This window comes from Streptopelia decaocto, assembly GCF_964273445.1.
Source record: "Streptopelia decaocto genome assembly, chromosome: 1".
NCBI classification, from domain to species: Eukaryota; Metazoa; Chordata; class Aves; order Columbiformes; family Columbidae; genus Streptopelia; species Streptopelia decaocto.
The window spans coordinates 193,734,227-193,752,563 of NC_138663.1; the positions used below are offsets into that span (position 1 = coordinate 193,734,227).

At 42.7% G+C, this 18,337-nt stretch overlaps 1 protein-coding gene across 2 annotated transcripts in view; it reads left to right on the top strand.

Annotated features, from left to right (window-relative positions):
- ARHGAP20 (Rho GTPase activating protein 20) overlaps positions 1–18,337 on the top strand; it is a 62,834-nt gene that overhangs the window by 28,750 nt on the left and 15,747 nt on the right. For both annotated transcript variants that reach the window (XM_082065387.1, XM_082065388.1), the window contains exons 3-8: positions 779–949; positions 6,219–6,368; positions 8,202–8,243; positions 9,224–9,308; positions 12,142–12,219; positions 17,992–18,058. In XM_082065387.1, the coding sequence (XP_081921513.1) occupies positions 779–949; positions 6,219–6,368; positions 8,202–8,243; positions 9,224–9,308; positions 12,142–12,219; positions 17,992–18,058 (593 nt within the window). The remainder of the gene's footprint in view (positions 1–778; positions 950–6,218; positions 6,369–8,201; positions 8,244–9,223; positions 9,309–12,141; positions 12,220–17,991; positions 18,059–18,337) is intronic.

Genomic DNA, 18,337 nt, shown 5'->3' on the forward strand with positions numbered 1-18,337 from the left:
TGTCATGCAGAACAGTTAGATCAGGATGGGCTGAGGTCGTCATGTCTCCACCATCAGTAACCTCAGATGGCAACCTACTCAATACCTCCTTAGGAAAGATCAGTGTCTTCCAGAAGGGAGCCTGGTCTGCCCTCCATGGACCTGGATTTTGATTATCCAGCAGCGTCTGCACAGCACGGCCACAGACCAGCAGAGCCGAGCTCCAGTCACATAAGCAGACCCTGCAATGGGAACTTACTGCAGTGTGGGTCATGTGCTGGGGACAGAGGCTGAGCTGCCTCTTCTCGTGCTGCGTCTGGCACACAGTCTGTCTCTAGCAAGGTTCAGTTGTACCTTATGTTTGTCATTGCTTCTGAATAATTTCTATAAATTGCTCTTGACCTCAAATATGAGTCTCCTGATTAAGGCATATGTGCATTTACCCTTTTGTCATGTATATGTGTCCGCTCTCTTTATGGAGAGCCTACAGAAGGTGTGGTATTTTCTCTAAGATTTCAACACAAAGGGAGACAAATACAAATAGACAAAAAGAAGAGGGCTGTATTTCTAAACTCTATCCATGTGTTTGGGTTGTAAAAGGTTCAGTGAGGACAGACCTTAACAGATTTTGTCTTGGAATCAGACTGCTGAGTTATCTTCATTGTCCCTCTCGCCTTTCACCGAAATGTAGTCAAATAAAGTGCCTTTTGGCAGCAGGTGTGGGAAGTCGCTGCCCTGTTCTCGCTCACAGGCAATCGGCTGATTCACTTTCCTTTATCCCCTTTATTTCCTTTCGCAGGGAAGGCTGCTTCTCCCCCATCAGCCCAGAGGCATGTCCCCTTGTGCAGTCGTTCATGTGCCACAACCGAACGTTCATCCTGGATGGCCACGTGCAGCTGAAGACGGGTCTGCAAACCCAGGAGCGACACCTTTTCCTCTTCACAGACCTTCTGGTTGTTGCCAAGTCCAAGTGAGTATGGCACCTCCGGCACTGCTCCTGCAGAGCAGCCCCTTTTTGTCAGCAGAGTTAAGATGGATTTCCATGGTGCTTTTTTAGTAGCAAGTCTTCCCTAAATCATAGGGAAGCTTTTTATTTGGGGAATGGAAGTTAGGTGCCTGAAGTGAGGCACCTTTCAAGTTCCCATAGCCATAGAGGAATTCCAGGATGCAGCATTTTAAAGGAGTGGCAGATGTTCTTGAATATATTGCTTGCAATGTATCATCTTCCCTGCTCTTGGAGCTCAGTGTCTCAGAAAAAACTAATGGGTGTTCAACTGTGTCCATTGCGCTGCCTTGAACTCACTGTTGTGTTTTAGAAAGGTCATCTTCATTCCTGTGGTGTCTGCTTAACACTGGTGGCTGTGTCACAGAGGGGTTACAGGTCTTAACGCTCACCTGGAAGCTGCTTTGATACACACCAGGGATGAGCAGATGTATGAAAACAGAGATTGCAGGCGGCCTCACAGTCTGTCTCTGTAGGCTGTGCTGTGCCAGGAGGAGTGTGGGCAAGGGGAAGGAGAAAGGAAGCGATGCTGAGCAGTCTGGGTAGTGTTCATGTGTAATCAGGCTTGCTGCTGAGCTCTGATTATTCACTCTACCATTCACAATTAAATCAGATTTACAAGCTGTGTCTAGCATGCCAGCTTCGTACAGCATTTGTGGTTTAAGGCAATGTTAGAGGATGCTTTCACTTGCTGTTAAGGGTTATGAGGAAAGAATAATAAAAAATCATGATGCAGCTTCGTTCTGTGTTAGGCACTGTGTTTGTGGTTTCACAGGGTGGTAATCTCAATGTGAATCCTGGGCTTTTGAAATGTGTCTTTTCACTTAAGCAATTATTTCAGAGGCTGCTGGGAAAAGCCAGAACACATCTGTGTTTTCTGTAGAAATCTGAGCTGTGTCCGTTTGAATCACACATAGTAAATGTAACCCCCCAGAGCTGAACTCCTTCACTTGATGTAGTGTGACAACACAGAAGATATTTTATCCAAAACATATTCTAGTACGGGTGGGTGGTGAACATAAGGATATTTAGGGGAAATCTTGCTATTCTACCAGCAGTAGCAGTAATAGCATTGTTACTGTATTTACGTATGTTTCTGTCACCTAATTCAAGCTTTCAAATGTTAGATATTTGCAGCTTACCTAGGCTTCTAGGCTCCTTTTATAGGCACTGATGGAAAACCAGCACCTTCTTTCAGCAGACTCAACTGAAAGAATGGTGTCAGTGGGTGAGGGGAGTCATGTTCCTGGGGGGTCTCTCACTCTGTCCCCAGGCTATTCAGTGGGCATAGTCTTACTAGCTTAGATCTAAGATCCTGAACTGTAGAAGGCAAAAGTCAGGTGAGATGAATCCCTCCTTGCCTGGTGAACAGGCTGAGCACAGGCAATGTTAAACCCTGGGCTGAGCCACACATTACTGCAGGTTTGGCTGTGTCCCACTGGGACTGTTTGCATAGTAGAGCACTACTCTGTGTAGCCACTCCAAAATCTGGTCCCCAGTGAGCAGTAACGGCTCTTGCAGCATTTGATTTAGTGTGGTAAAGAATCTGCAATATTTGGAGAAGGTGCTTCTGCATATGAAAAAGAGCGAGGGGAATCAAGTATTTTACAGAAATGGTAAAAATAGTATTTTGAGTGATGTTACTTCATGTATTTTAAAGAACTACTTGCGATATTCTCTCTACAGCTGCCCTGTCAGCAATTAAAACATTGGAATTGTCACTAATGTATACTACTTAAAAATCAGCATTTTTAACGATATCTCACACTAAAATGCAAGTGCTGATTCCTAGAGGGAAAACCTGAGTGGTGTGTGTTTCTATGCAGCTGTGACTATTGATTGTTATTGACTTTTTAATAGCTGATGCAGAGTCAAGACAGCAGGTCCCCAGGACAGAATTAATGATACAGTTGAATCTGACTTAACTTTAGCATTGCTCCTTGTGAAGATGCTCAATATTTGTAATACTCTTTTGTGTTAAGTAGTTTTTCAGCTTGGAGCATATGAACACCTGAGATATTTTAGGTACAGCCTGCTGCTGTGCTGGTGTCAGCTCAGCTGCAGGTAGGCAGGCACTGAACAAAGGGAACTCGAGCATAATTAGACATTGTATGATCAGTAAATGGGTACAAGTTTTTCCTAAAGAGAGCAACAAGTATCTTGTGTCTGCTGAGCTTGCTGAGTGAACTCCTGGACTCCTGCTTAAAGGCAGCGACTTGGCATTGCTCCCATGGAAATTTGTGGAGTTTAATTCCTCTCTACAACCCGTCTGTGTATGACTTTGGACAAGGTGCCTGTAGATTTGTTTTCTGCTACTTTCAAATGATTTTTGAAATGTAGACTATTATCTTTTCAAACCACGCATTAGCCCAGCTTATAAAAAATAAGAATAATATGTATATGCTGTGCTTCTCTGTCTGCTCTCCCACGTCTTACTGCCTTCATGTGAGGAACAAGTCATAAATTTGTTGAAAGAATTTTTCTCACTAAATCAATGTTAAGTGTGTAAAATCTTTGCTATATATTGATTAGATTTCTTACAGAGATCATGTGTTTAAATTTGACAGAGTAAGTATTTCAAGGATCTGTCAGTTCAAGGATCAAGATTTTTTACATAATTTTTGTGTGAGAGGCACAGAGAGGTGGCTTCATCTCTCTCCTTTGTAAGACATAGATGCATATACGCACATATATTTTAAGGTTATTTTCCCAATGTGTCTGGCCATAGAATTTGATGGTTGAGTGCATACATGGAATTACGGTAGCAATCTCACAGTAGATCCATTAATGCTTTTGTCAGAGGGTCCTATTAAGGAGATTAGCAAATCTAGTGAGAAGTTAATCTTCCATCTGTTAACGGCTGCAAAGTGTCCAATTGCCACTTACAGAAAGCAACAGGAGCTGAGTTTACGCTGCAGAGGTGGCACAATTTGGGGTGTGTCAATGCTTACACCACTGATGTTCACAATTTTTCTGTTGATTTCAGTGGACTCTGGATCTGCCTGATATTTACCATGTACCATTTGCAAGGGGACTTGCTTCCTTAAAAAATAAATAAAATCTTAGATTGCTACTCTTTCTGTTTTTCACATGTTCAGTCATGCTGCTTCCTTAGTCAGCGATGATATATTCATTTCCAGAGGTAATGCTTTGGCACTTAAATAGAAGACCCACATTTTACAAATGCTGAGAACCCATGGATTGCATAAAGGACATGGCAGTTAGCGATAAAATTATACTTCAGGCTCTTTAGATGTTAATGGAGGCTACTGTTTCAGCGCCTCTGGAAACCAGGCCACTTGAATACTGATAATAGCTGAGAGCTGTGACTAGGCATGGCAAACGGGGTAAGAATATACATCAAGCATGACTGGAGAACATCTTAGTCCGTCTGCCAACACCCTGCTGACACCTGCTACTGGCACTGTAGGGGTCTGGCTTTATGAACTGTAAGTGTTAAAAAAGTGAAACAGCATGTAGAGAGTTCACAGTACTGGCTAATGTGAAAAAGAAATTGAGGAGAAAAGGAGGGTCAACAGATTGATTCGGTGGAGGCAGACCAGGCATCCATTTATTTACATCTACATTAGAATTCACAGCTGTGTGTTTTCGTAAATCTACCTTTTCACAGTTCATTCTGTGGTCAGTCAGTTACAGTTATTTCTATATTCTTGACAGATCTTACTTTCCGCATCATAAACTGATTTGTTGATGAGTGTGTTGAAATGTTCTCCTGTGCTTCGAGTTTCTCTTTGATGGTGTAATAAAACTTGATAAAGAGAGGTGAAAGCTACAGCTGACCAGGAAACACCATGGTATAGTTTAAAAAATACATTAACTGGAGATGGTATTTTACAGTATCTAATTGAAGTGCACTTTTTTGCCAGGTGTTATATGTACTAATGGTCCCTTCTTGCCCACCACTGTAAACGCTGCTGGGTTATTAATGTTGCTCTACCCCACTACACCTGTTTGCACAATGTCAGCTGGAAACCTTTGACCACTCAGAGCACTGCAGGTTCACCTACGTCCTCTTTAAAGCCGCAAGGTTCAAGTACTTTCATGTTTCAGACTGTATTAGTTCAGTCTGTCCCGAATCAAATACCTTATAAATGAGACTAATCTCAGAGAAGGTAGTCCATGTGTATCAAAGCTCTAAGAAACTGCTTACCTAGCATATTTGTTTATAGAGCACTAATCATCCTGGTGCCTGGCACTGTCCCCATCCACATTTGTAATGTGGTGATGAGCTGACATGCTCTTGCTTGCAGTCCTTGGATTAGGAGGGCACAATGTTTTCAGGGAGGAGACGCTTTTCCCCGCTGGCCCAGGAGAACCGTAGCTCAGGTAATTCCATCTGCAAGGCCTGTCCCGCAGTGAGTGGCTGTTGCATTGCTACGGAGCTGGACTGACTCTGTGAGATTTCACTTGTTGCTCACATAGCACTGGTGCCCACCCATCCTACAAAGGAAGGAGACTGATCATGAGAAATTAAGTGGAAGTAAAGAGTTGAAATAAAAGAGTGAAAGTCTGTAAGCTTGACTTTCACTGTACTCTAATGTTTAGTAAGATAAAATACAGGAAAGGCCAATTTTTTTTTAAAATGGGGAACTTATGTGTCTTCCTTGTAGATGAGTAGATATTTTGAGAATGCACCAAGTCCTGGCTCATTCTCCAAGGGGTGTGGGCCTAAAGGTACCTTGCAGCCAGTTCTTAGAGTCTGGATGTGACCTGTGCTGTAGTTAACACAAACGGCAGTTTTCTGCTTGTTCTTTCTTCAGAATTGCTTCATTTGCTCTGGCCTAGTTGTCACTGCTGAAACTCACCACAGTTGTTGACCCTGGAGCTAAGAAATCTAGCTATGCTGTGGACTCCTCAATGGCATTAAAGTCCTTGAAAGAAATGTCCAACACAAGTGGCAATCTTGGCCTCCTGGTGAAATTTGGAGGGGGCTCTAGACATTTGCAGTTCTCATGCGAGAAGGGTGATGTCCAGAGATGCCACAAGCAACCTATTTATCCCACATAAGATATCCATTGATGCCATTTAGATGAAAAATTGATATATTTTTATACGCAACCCAAATAAAACGTTATTTTCTTTAATTAAAGTGGCAGTGCTTCTGACACCAGTTCCAATGCAAGCTTCACATGTGCCTGAAGGAAGAAACTGAGATGTTTAACCTGCCTTGCTATCCATTCGTGTGTGTGACATACCTGTGAATTTCTGCCCGCAGGTCACACTCTCATTTCAAACTGAAGTGCCAAGCACGTCTCTGTGAGATGTGGACAGCATTTTGTACAGAAGAAGTCTGTGAAGGCAGCACAGACCCAGAGAGGTCCTTTGTTTTGGGCTGGCCCACCACAAACTGTGTGGCAAATTTCAGGTAAGAACTGAGATATGTTTTATTTAACAAGTTACTTAAATGTTTTTAGTCTGATAGGTAACAAGTCTATGGTGGATTCATTTCAGCACCAGTGAATGTGGGAAGCAGGAACTTGCTGATTCTTAAACCAAGTCCTGCTGCTGCTGTGAGCAAGTCACCCTCATGCCTCATCTTCTATCTCTCTGCAAATATGGCAGTGATACTCACTTATCACTTAAAAATTTGCAAAAATATGTGATTTAGCAAAGCACTGTGTGTGCTGCAAACTTGCCTAGTGGAAATTCTTTCTTTTTTTTTGGGGGGGTATAACTTGACAAACACCTTGGCTAATTAATAAGATGAACTACAAATAGCAAACAGCCCAGCTAATGAGGGGATCAAAGAGACTCTCGTAGGACACTTTTAAACAGAAGAGCTTGTAGTCGTAGTAGCAGGAAACATACAGTGAAATACCGACCTTGTCCTGTTTCTCTTTTCAGTTTAGTTGAGCCAGAGAAAATGTCAAAATTCCTCTTAAAGCAGAATCTCTGAATTTTAATAGAGAGAAGGATTTTTGGTCTGTCTTTGCAGCATTGACTGTAGGACACATAAGGGCTAATTTCAGTGATTAGGCTAATTTTAGTCTCAGCAGGAGGGCTCTGTCGTCACTTTGGAGAAGGGAGGGCACCGCCCCCCTGAAATCCCAGCTGCTCAGCCACAGTGATTTGGCTGGGTCTTGGAAAATGCATTTTCCTCTTTACCAACAGAGAGCAAAAGCTGATACATGCAGCTAAATTTGTATGTCACATTGTCTGTATCCAAAGAGAATGCTGCATACAAACTGCTCTCTATTGAGCTGGTTGTCCTGTGTATGTTTTTTTTTCAGTTAATAGTCCAGAAACAAAGCTGAAATTTTCTATTGATTTTCAATTGAACTCTTACCAATAAACACGAGCTTTGATCTAGAGACAGTATGTGATCCTTTATAGCTATCAGAAAGCAGCTGGATAGGAAAACTATTGCTTCAATCAAAACAGAGTCAGAGATTTTATAGAAGGGAAATTACTTTGCCTGGAGAGATACAGAAAAATCTAAAACACCACGCATGAATCCGCAGATTCATATCTGATAGAACTGAAGCAGCCAAAGCAGAATCATGTTATTAATGTTTATAAAGTACATTCCCCTCACAACATCTTTCCGTAGGTTTCTAGCTCCCTAAATGCCTGCTCTGAAAATTTGAAGAATTTGATTTAGAGAAGAAGCAGTGGGAAAAGCAGTGACTCCATCTGGGACAGGATTTAAATAGAGGAATTTGAAGAAAAATTATGGTAGATTCCTTCCTTGCACTATCCTTTTATTAATTACATTCAACTGGACAGTTTTGTATACTTGAAAGAGATAAAGATAAATGAGATAAGCCTTAAAATGTCCAAAGTTAAACCCTACTAAGTACAATGGGACATTTTTTCATTGTGGTTTATGTGTACTTTGTGATGTGGTGATAAACCAAGTAATAAATAAGAAGAGAATTAGAACAGTGAAAGCGGAAAGAAGTCTATATACCTGAGGAAATACTTCAAACTGTTGAATTAAGCTCTTATTTTAAAGTGTCCGCCACTTCTGTTTGGACATCTGTGACAAAAACTGGTAACTGGGACTTTTGTTCTCTGTGACAGGCTTTTCAGCTGATTTTACAGGGAAACAGATTTTTCATTTAAATCTGGAAAAACCTTTTTGTTTTTGCTGGTATTTATGGAAATTGTGACCAAGAAGCAGTCCGTTCCACCGTGGTTTGTACAAGGGCATTAGAATGATGGCTGATTTGTCCCTGTTTTTCTATAATTCTTGCAGGTCTGCAGAGCAAAAGGAAACATGGTTGTCTTTTTTGCAAAGGTACTTTACTATACAATCTTTGAAGACACTGAAAAAAGTCCCAGTCATCTAGAGCAGTGATTCCCAAGCTGTGGTGCCGATGCCATTGTGATAGATAAGCTCTTTCAAAGTAATATTAAGAAAAAAAAAATCTCATGTCTTCTCCCTACAGAAGATGTATGTGCCACGATCACTACGCAAGGAGGGAAACACTTCCCTGTGCCTGAACGTGGCTCAGCACAAAATTGGAGCAATTCGTATCACACGTAGTCCCTTCCCCGCAAAGTTATAGGAGCCTCTGCCACCATTGCTCTAGTTGAGCCTGCGGCTCTTTCCATAGTGATGGCATCTAAGCAAGCCCGGCTCAGGAACCTCTGCTCTAACCACTCTGCTGCTCATGGCTGGCTGTATTTTGGTCTTACAAAATGTACTCCAAGCTGGAGGGTATGGTGGGAGGGTTTGTGTAAATAGAGCTGTCTTATTTCAGTCAGTGTTCAGACAGAAAACTACTAGTGGTGGTTTTGTTTTCTGGTTACCTACTTCTGCTGGCTGAGGTTCGTGTCTTCATCTGATTCTTCAGAGTTCCTGGGGTTGTTTAAATCATCTTTGTTGTGGATAATTTCTCATTCTTTCTTCTGTTCAGCCCTTTGAATGGGTCTGTACAATGGGATGCAATGGATTCCAGTAAGAGCCTGTAGTGCAGACTGAGGCATCACAATGATGGGGAGTTTTAGCTTGAGTTTTTAAATCCAGTTTCTCTGCTGCTTACACTGATTCCTACAATGAACTTTTAATACAACAGGGCATTACTGGGAGCTGCAGTCAGCATCCCTTTCAGATACTGCTGGATGCTTTCTTGTCCTCGGAGATCTTTCTACTGCAGTACTTCTGCAAACAATCTGCTTCTTATCCAATTACCACTTGATTGCTATTTAAATCTCCTTCTTGCTATTTACGTTGGTGATATTAAAAATTTACTTGTTTTGTACTTGTTTTGTCAGTCGAATAAGAGAAGAGAAAGAAAAAGACTATCCTAAAAGCATTCCTCTGAAGATAATTGCAAAGGACGTGGGAACATGTGCATATGTAAGTGCTCTTGAGCTAAACGGGCGTCTAAATCCACATCACCTATGCATGCTAGTCACCTGTCAATCCTTTGGATATTGGGAGGGTTCCTTTGGTTTGCAGCCTTCTGTAAGTATACAGCCCTTTTAAAAGACTTGGCATATGCAGCCCCGGAATGTTTGTTTCCTGTGTTTAATACATGAGTTCCTTTTTAAAGACAGTGTGCTTGGTAAGAAATACTGGTTCTGGCACGCAATCTAAAGACTGTACAGTGTGAAGTCCCAAGAAACACCTCTAGCGGAACTTATGCATAAGCATCTTCAGAAATGCCCAGTACAATGTACCCTTTTTTGCTTGTAAATCTGATCTAAACCCACAGCTGCCTTCATTCAATTCTGTAAAGCTGCAATGTGTTTTATTGTTTATAATGATCGTAAGTCAGTAAAGCTGTGTATATGAACACCCTGAAATTGCCTTAAGCATGTTTTTCATCAGCTAGCCGATGCTGGTAAATTTATAGGCAGAAGGTAAATTGCCAAAGAAAGGTCATCTACAGGGTGATTTGCACCTTTTTTACTAAGTCCTTTTTTAACCAATTTTAACTAAATTCTTGTATGTAGCCAGTTCCCTAGGGATACCCTAAGAGTCAGTGATAATCCATCCATTCTTCCCCTGCTTCTCATGTATTTGTCCTTTCTTTCTAGCTGTGCTTGTAAGATCTGTATTTCATGCTCAGAAGCCTAAAGAGTATTTGCAAGGACACGATAAATTTTCGCAGAAGTTAGACTTCATTGGAGGTCTTTTCTCAACAGTGAATCTACACTTAGAATTCTGGTTTTGCATAGATGTAAGCATAAAGTAGTCTGCCTTTTTTCGGAAAATAGTTTTTAAGGTAAACAATAATAGTTAAAATTGCCAGGTTGCTAAGACAAATGTTAATAAACAATGATTGTGATAGTTCAAATGCAGAACTGCAGATCAAAGTGTGCTCAGATGTAGATGTCTATAAATCATTTACGTGCTCAGGTGTTGCACTCCTGTACCAGGGTTTGTTGTTCTGTCGTTGTTTGTTTGTTTGTTTAATGTATTTTCTCCTTAGCTATAATTAGCTCGTGTGCCAAATGTAGTTTCTTGATCTTGACAGTCCTAGAAACAGCACATTGTAGTCTAGCTATTATCAGTAATACAGCAGAGGAGGAGCAGATGGAAACTTTGTGATGCAAATAGTTCTTATGGCACTGTGGTCCTTGTGCTACAGCAGCTGGAGATGTCCAAGAATTATTTCATTTTTGGAGGGTAGGAAGGCTGAACACAAGGCATGCACCATTTTATTATATTCTAGCCAAGAGCAAAACTTATGCAAATGTGCTGACCTACTCCTGAGAGCCAGATGTCATTGCTTCAGGCAAATGTTAAATTTTTTATGGTGTGAGCATTCAGATATGTCCTGAAGCAAGATAATACAGTATTCTCACTACTTTCCTTTGATTGCCATGGCAGCTTGTTATCGTCAGGGACTTATACAAACGTACAGCTCAGATCTTTTCTAAATGCAGAATGTCAGGGGGTTGTTTCACCTGAACATCCTATAGCCAGTATAAAACTGATACGCTACACAGGGCAGCAGGTTATATAGCAAACTGTCTTGGGACTGGCAATGAACATTTACGTCCCAGCTCTGCCACCTTCCCTTCTTTGGGCCATTGGATACGCCTGGGCGGTTTATTGCAGCGGGCACGCATTTGTTCTGCCAGGGCTTTCGGCTGGCCACGAACCAGCTGCAATCCGAAAGCTGTGTAGTCTTGTTAGCAGAGCCAAACTAGCATGCCTCTGAAGAGGGCTGAGTAACCCGTGCTTGATGTGTGGGAGCTGCCTGTCGGCTTGGAAGTGAGACCAGCATGGGTGTGATGGTGCAAGCAAAAGCCACTCTGGACACGCTCTCCCCACTTGTTTTTGCCTCTGCAAGGTGATGGCAGCAGTGCTGCCGCATCCCAGCGGGGCTGGGGATGGAGTCATTAATCCTGGTGTGTTTGGTATGTGCTGCCCTGCATAAGAGCAAGCCATAGTGCAGAGGTACAGAGCATCGCCCAGCTCTGCAGGAGTGATGCTGGAGTCTCACTGCGAAAGGGCTGCCTTGCGGAGAGCCACGCTGCCTCCAACACAAAGCTCGGCACTTCGTGTTGCTCACCGTAGCTATTTATAAAGTGGTGTTTCTGCAGAACCATACTTCTCCATACCGCTGATCAGCAGGTTCTGGAGGATGCCGGAGAGGTAGCATTTTAACTGGATGAAAGATTACTGACAGGAAGCGGTTCTGGTATTAAGCCAAATCTAGCTTTGAGAAGTCTATACAGAAAGTGGCAAAGGATATAGAGATGAACAGCCTGTGTATAGTATTTCCTTACCAGTTAAATCTTCAATAGACAGGACAGAAATTATTAACAAGGGGAATGAGAACCTCTTACTGAAAAGCTCAATTTTTTCAAAGGAAACTTGTATGCTTTTAAATTAATAAAGCCATTGTTTCCCTCCTGCGGTGTCTAAAGTGCAGTTAGTGGTTGTGTCCTTTTTCATATTTTAATGTGGAGGTCTTGTTCCCAGTAGTCAGGGCACTCTTCCGTCTGATGGAGCTGTTGGGGAAGTGGGGAGCAAAACCAGAAAGTGTGTGATGAAGCAGAGGAGTCAAACCTTCGTCTCAGCTGGGTCTTTATTTGTGTACTATAACTAACTCATCAAGTAAAATTTTAACATTATTTTTCAACAATGACTTATGCAGAGCTGTTGTACTTCAGATACTCTTTGCAAATCCAGATTTTTAATCCTACTTTCTCCTTTCCTTTTTTTCTGTTCACAGTCAAAAACCCTAAGTGTAAGCAATGTTGATACAGCAAACGATGTAATTCTCATGGCCCTGCAGCAGCTGGGAATTAACGTAAGTCCTTGCACCAGTTCTAATGAGTCTTTTTGTAGTCATTTTAATAATCAAATCTTCTCTTGCACTTTTTCCAAGTTTGAGGATATGAACATTAATTAAATACTTTATCATAGCAATTGAGTGTTCGTGAAATGAAGCAACAGTGCTTAGTTAATATATAGACCTCCAGAGATCATCAAGTGCCTTAAAAGTTTTGAATAAAGTCTGTTGTCCCTGTAAGGGATCCATCATGTTTGAAACTCTTTTTAAAATCCGTTTTCCTCATGCCTAAGAGGAGATACCTTGACACAAGAAGTGAGAGTTTGAGACAGCTCCTATTGCATACTTCACTGTGAACAGGAAACCTACTGACATGCTTGTTAGTTGGTTTCAAAATGTGCAAACATGCCCAGTCAGCTGTGTCCCAAGATTACAAATACAAGCACTGCTCTCAGGTGTCCAGATCAGACACTCTAAATATCTATGGACTTTTAGTGTCATGTGAGATATGAATGTAACTGAGTGATTGCACAGAATCTGAATGCACCCAATTTAAGCAATGTCCTGAAACTGTTTTGGAAAAAGACTTTACAGGACTTACGATAATGCAGGATAGTGCAGCAAGTAAATGCAGCGATTCCTAGTAGACCAAGTACTGCCTGAACTGGCTCCCTTTGCTCTAAACTGGACAAGGTAGTACCTCAGGTGTGTTAATGAATCAGTGCAAGGGACAAGAATTCTGGGTCCCATATTCTGCTTTTCTCATTGTATCACAATGTGGCTCCAACAAACACCCATGGTCACAGAAGCTCCTGAATGACAGCTTTTTAACTGGCCTGTCAGTCTGCTGCATGAGTAACAAGATTTTTTTAAAATGTCTTAGTCTTGATGTATATACTGATCTCATTGTGTGGAATCTGACAAGTCTCTTTGTACCACAGCCTTCATTATGAAGAGTCAAATATGACCAAATGCCCCTTCAGAATTGGCCTTCCCTAGCATTCATTATCTCTAATTTATACAGGCTTTTAATGGATCCAGGGGCCTATTCTGCTAGTTTGGTATTTCCTAGGTACAGTAATTTCTGTCTGTCTTGTTATGACTCAGACATCCTATTTACACCAAGGCTATGGCTTGGGCCTGAGCTCAGAATCCAGCAGTTTATATATATATATATATATATATATATATATATATAAAGTGGCTCTGGAGTTGATAGAAGAAGAACTGTAAGGTGGAGAAGTTAGGATGTAAGTTACAATCCATCTCATTATCTACTACAGTCTTCACCAAAAATCGAGAGATTGTGCTATATTACAATTGCAAGTCTTTACTATTATGTGTTTCATTTTTAACCATTTTACCATAGTTTGAGTTTGAGTTTGAGTTGGAAGGGACCTTAGAGATCATACAGTTCCAACCCCTCTTCCATGGGCAGGGACACCTTCCACTAGACCAGGTTGCTCAAAGCCTCATCCAACCCAGTCTTGAACACTCCCAGGGATGGGGCATCCACAGCTTCTCTGAGCAGCCTGTTCCAGTGCCTCACCACCCTCATGGGGAAGAATTTCTTCCTTATATAATATCTAATCTAAATCTCCCCTCTTTCAGTTTAAAGCTATTACCCTTTGTTCTATCACCACATGCCCTTGTAAAAAGTCCTTCTCCAGCTTTCTTTTAGGTACTAGAATGCTGCTGTAAGGTCTACCTGGAGCCTTCTCCAGGCTGAACAAGCCCAACTCAGCCTGCCATCACAGGAGAGGTGCCCCAGCCCTCTGGCCATCTTTGTGGCCCTCTTCCTCTACTGTCTTCAATAGGTTCATGTCCTTTTATGTGTGTCATTTGCACTTCCTCATTTTGTGTGCAGAAAAAACAGGAAAATGGTATTGTTGGAAGAGAATATTTTGTCTGACATGAGCAGAAGAGGAGCTGATTAGGTTTTTGCTTTGTGTTCTTTTGTATGTATGACAATCAACACTTTCCTCAACTTTACATTTTCATTTTTAGTGGAAAACAAATGAAAGCCATCTGAAAGATGTAAAATCTTGCCTGCAGAATTATTTTCCACATTTTTTCACCGCATCTTCATAGAATAAAGCCTTTTTCATTAGAGGCATATCATAAGAGGAGCAATAAAATCAAACAAGCTAAATAAATTAAGCTGTAGCCAACCCCCTCTTAGGATTGTTCTGACTGTGAGGAAGCTTTGCTTTATACGCTGTCTCAAGGTTTTTATTTATGTCCAGAAAGAACCACTTGAAAGGACCTCTATGACTTTTCAATGGCAATTATAGAAACTACATTTCACATGTTGTGTGATTAATGGGGCTATTACTTTGGCTGAGTTCACTCTGGTTTAACGCATCAGAGTTTTTCCCTCTGTGGTTTGTCTGGTAAAATGACAACTAGTTCGTGCAAAACGGCATTGATCATCTGTTCCAAATTACCAAGTGGGGCAGAAAGAAGGGCCTTGGGTTTCGCAGCTCTGTAAGCACACTTGCTGATTTTTCTGGGACAGTCACATTTATACTGACAAATGGCCTCATAAAGCCCATAAAGGGCAACATTTGCAATCGAGAGATGAGCGGTCTGCCTCCTGAAACTGTGCTTGCTAGCTCTTCCCTTTCCCCTGCTTCCCCTTCACAGCAACGAACCCTTTCATATATATATTTAAAAGGAAAAGTAAATAGCCTTTCTTGTGCTCCTCAGCTGTATTTATTTGCTCCTGGCTGCTTGCCCTAAGGCACCAGGGATGTCTCCAAAGCCTATTTATTTTCCTTCTGGCCCCTGCTAGCTGACTTAACAGCAGTGCTAATATGGGCCAGAAAGCTCTGTCAGTCAGAGAGCAAACTGCGAAGGCTTTATTGGGTGTATCAGCATTACACCAGCTGCGTGCAGCAAGTAGAAAGAGTTTCAAGAGCTTTGGAAACACTGGATGAAGGTCCAGACAATGCAGGGTAGTAGGCAAATCTGCTTAAAAAAAGAGTAGGATTTCATTTTAAAGCCAAATAAATACTATCATGAGGTATTTATCACCTTTTGTAGCCACAAAACTTTGAGACTTTCATTATCCTGATTAGTAGTGTCACTGAAAAGGGATTTAAGGTATAACAGATTGCTTTTCATACGGTGTATTATCCTTGCTATTGCTATTACCTCTTGTCCTGAGAGTGGTTTATATTAAATGTCATTCTTTTTATCTCTGTTGTCTCACCGTCATATCTGAAAAAAATGTACTGTTCTTCAGCTAAACTGCAATATTGACATGTATATTTATGCTAAAGGCAATATTTAGAATTTGCTTTCAAATCAGCAGTTTTACACAGCTTTTCCCAAAGATGTTCACGTTCTCCAATCCTCTGGAAATTGTCTCCTTTGATGTAAATTTATCCTCTCCACTGTCAATTTTAAAAAAACGCTCAGCAGTCTTAAAGTACTATCCGGTTCTCCCAAGCCCTTCCACACAAAAGAGCTGCACAAAAGGGCCAACAACAGCCCTATGAGGAGATTTTGGGGCAGCGCTGAGTGCCAGGAGCCCCTTGGGTGCCATCCTCACCTTGGCATCATCAGTATGGGCTCAGGTCTCAGGCGAATCAGATCTCTTGAGGGCAGTTCTATTTAATGTCTTTATCAGTGATCTGGATAAGGGAGTCGAGTGCACCCTCAGTAAGTTTGCAGATGACATCAAGTTGGATGGGAGTGTTGATCTGCTGGAGGGTAGGAAGGCCATAAAGAGGGATCTGGACCAGCTGGATCATTGGGCTGAGGTCAATTGTATGAGATTCAACAAGGCCAAGAGCCCGGTCCTACACTTGGGTCACAACAACCCCAGGCACCGCTACAGGCTCGGGGAAGAGTAGCTGGAAAGTGCCTGGTGGAAAAAGATCTGGGAATGTTGGTCAACAACTGGCTGAACATGAACCAGCAGTGTGCCCAGGTGGCCAAAAAGGCCAACAAGCATCCTGGCTTGTATCAGGAATAGTGTGGCCAACACAACCAGGGCAGTGATTGTCCCCTTGTACTCGGCACTGGTGAGGCTGCACCTCGAATCCTGTGTTCAGTTTTGGGCCCCTCACTACAGGAAAGACATTGGGGTGCTGGAGGGAGTTCAGAGAAGGGCAACGAAGCTGGTGAGGGGTCTGGAGCACAAGTGTGATGAGAAGCAGCTGAGGGAACTGGGGCTGTTCAGCCTGGAGAAAAGGAGGCTGAAGGGAGACCTTATTGCTGTCTACAACTACCTGAAAGGAGGTTGTAGCGTGGAGGGTGTTCGTCTCTTCTCCCAAGTAACAAGTGATAGGACAAGGGGAAATGGCCTCAAGTTGTGCCAGGGGAGGTTTAGATTGGATATTAGAACCAGTTTCTTCATGGAAAGGGTTGTCAGGTGTTGGAACAGGCTGCCCAGGGAAGTGGTTGAGTCACCATCCCTGGATGTGCTTAAAAGACACGTAGATGAGGTTCTTAGGGACATGGGTTAGAGGTGGACTTGGTAGTGCTAGGATAATAGTTGGACTTGATGATCTCAAAGGTCTTTTCCAACCAAAACAGTTCTGTGGTACTATGATTCTATGAAGGTGCTCCTGCCTGGCTCTCCAGCTCAGGGCATGGGATACTGTCGGCTGGTGAGCCTGAGCTCCATAGGTGGTGAGATGGTGGAGCAGATATCTCAGGTGTGAGGCTGAGGTTGCCTGTGCTGCCAGAGCATGTCCCAGAGGATGCGATTACCCTGGTACTCAGGACGGAGCTGAAGGGTCACCTTTGCTTGCACCAACTGCCCGCCGTCTGCCACATGCTCTGCCCACGGCCTCCACTTCGCGCTGCTTACCTGTGATCTCTCTATGGGATCAGACCTGTCTCTCTGTGGGACTGGGTGCTGCTCAGCACCATTGGGGAGAAGCGGGACACAGACATTCTGGGGGCCAGGAGCAGCATCTGGGGCTGGAGGTCCCTTCCAATCTGGGGGCTGCCTCATGTCCGTCCTCCTGCGAGTGGGAGGCACGCAGGCCAGGGATTGACTCAGCCACATGGCGAGGCTGTCTGTCATGGGTAGCATCTTGGTTTGACCCCAAAAGCAATTCTGAGTCCTGGCAGACTGTAACCTCCATCCCTCTGCTTCCAGGAGCAGTGAAAGAACTGGGGTAAATCTCCTTTTCCTTCAGAAATGACAGGCTCCAGCCCCTCTCATAGCTCAGAGCTGGACCCTGGTCACACAAACCACATTGCACATGACAGACACACAGAATCACAGAATCACAGAATGTTAGGGATTGGAAGGGACCTCGAAAGATCATCTAGTCCAATCCCCCTGCCAGAGCAGGAACACCCAGATGAGGTTACACAGGAAGGTGTCCAGGCAGGTTTTGAATGTCTCCAGAGTAGGAGGCTCCACAACCCCCCTGGGCAGCCTGTTCCAGTGTCTGTCACCCTCACTGAGAAGAAGTTTCTTCTCATATTTAAGTGGAACCTCCTGTGTTCCAGTTTGTACTTACTGTCCCTTGTCTTACCATTGGTTGTCACAGAGAAGAGCCTGGCTCCATCCTCGTGACACTCACCCTTTACATATTTATAAACATCAGTGGGGTCACCCCTCAGCCTCCTCCAAGCTAAAGAGACCCAGTTCCCTCAGCCTTTCCTCATACGGGAGATGCTCCACTCCCTTAGAAGCTTTCCTGGTGGCAAATTTGTGCACTGCAGAAGTAAAGGCAAGGTGCAGATTATCCATATATTGTGAGAAGCCTAACATGAACCTGTTCTTAATGGCTGGCAAGCTTATTCTTAATTTTGGTTTTAAAGGGCTCTGAGAAAGACTACAAGCTGTGGGTGATTTCAGGAAGAGAAGATGCTCCTTACCCTCTTATTGGTAAGTTCTTGACATTTTTTGTTTTTCAACATTCACTCAGTCTTTAATGCTGAAGGAAGCAAGAAATACAGAGAAGTCTAAAATGCAGTTTCCTCTTTTGTTTTGGTTTGGTTTTTCCTGTTTTTTTTTTCTCTTACTTCCCTGTCACGCAAGTTTGCTTATTTGGGGAGCTAGTCAGATGCTGATCCTTTGTTTTGAAGAGCAATTGTTTGTTTGTATCACAAAGAGGTTGGAAAACACTCATTTATTTCTGCCCCAATTTTGCTGCATGAGCCTCAG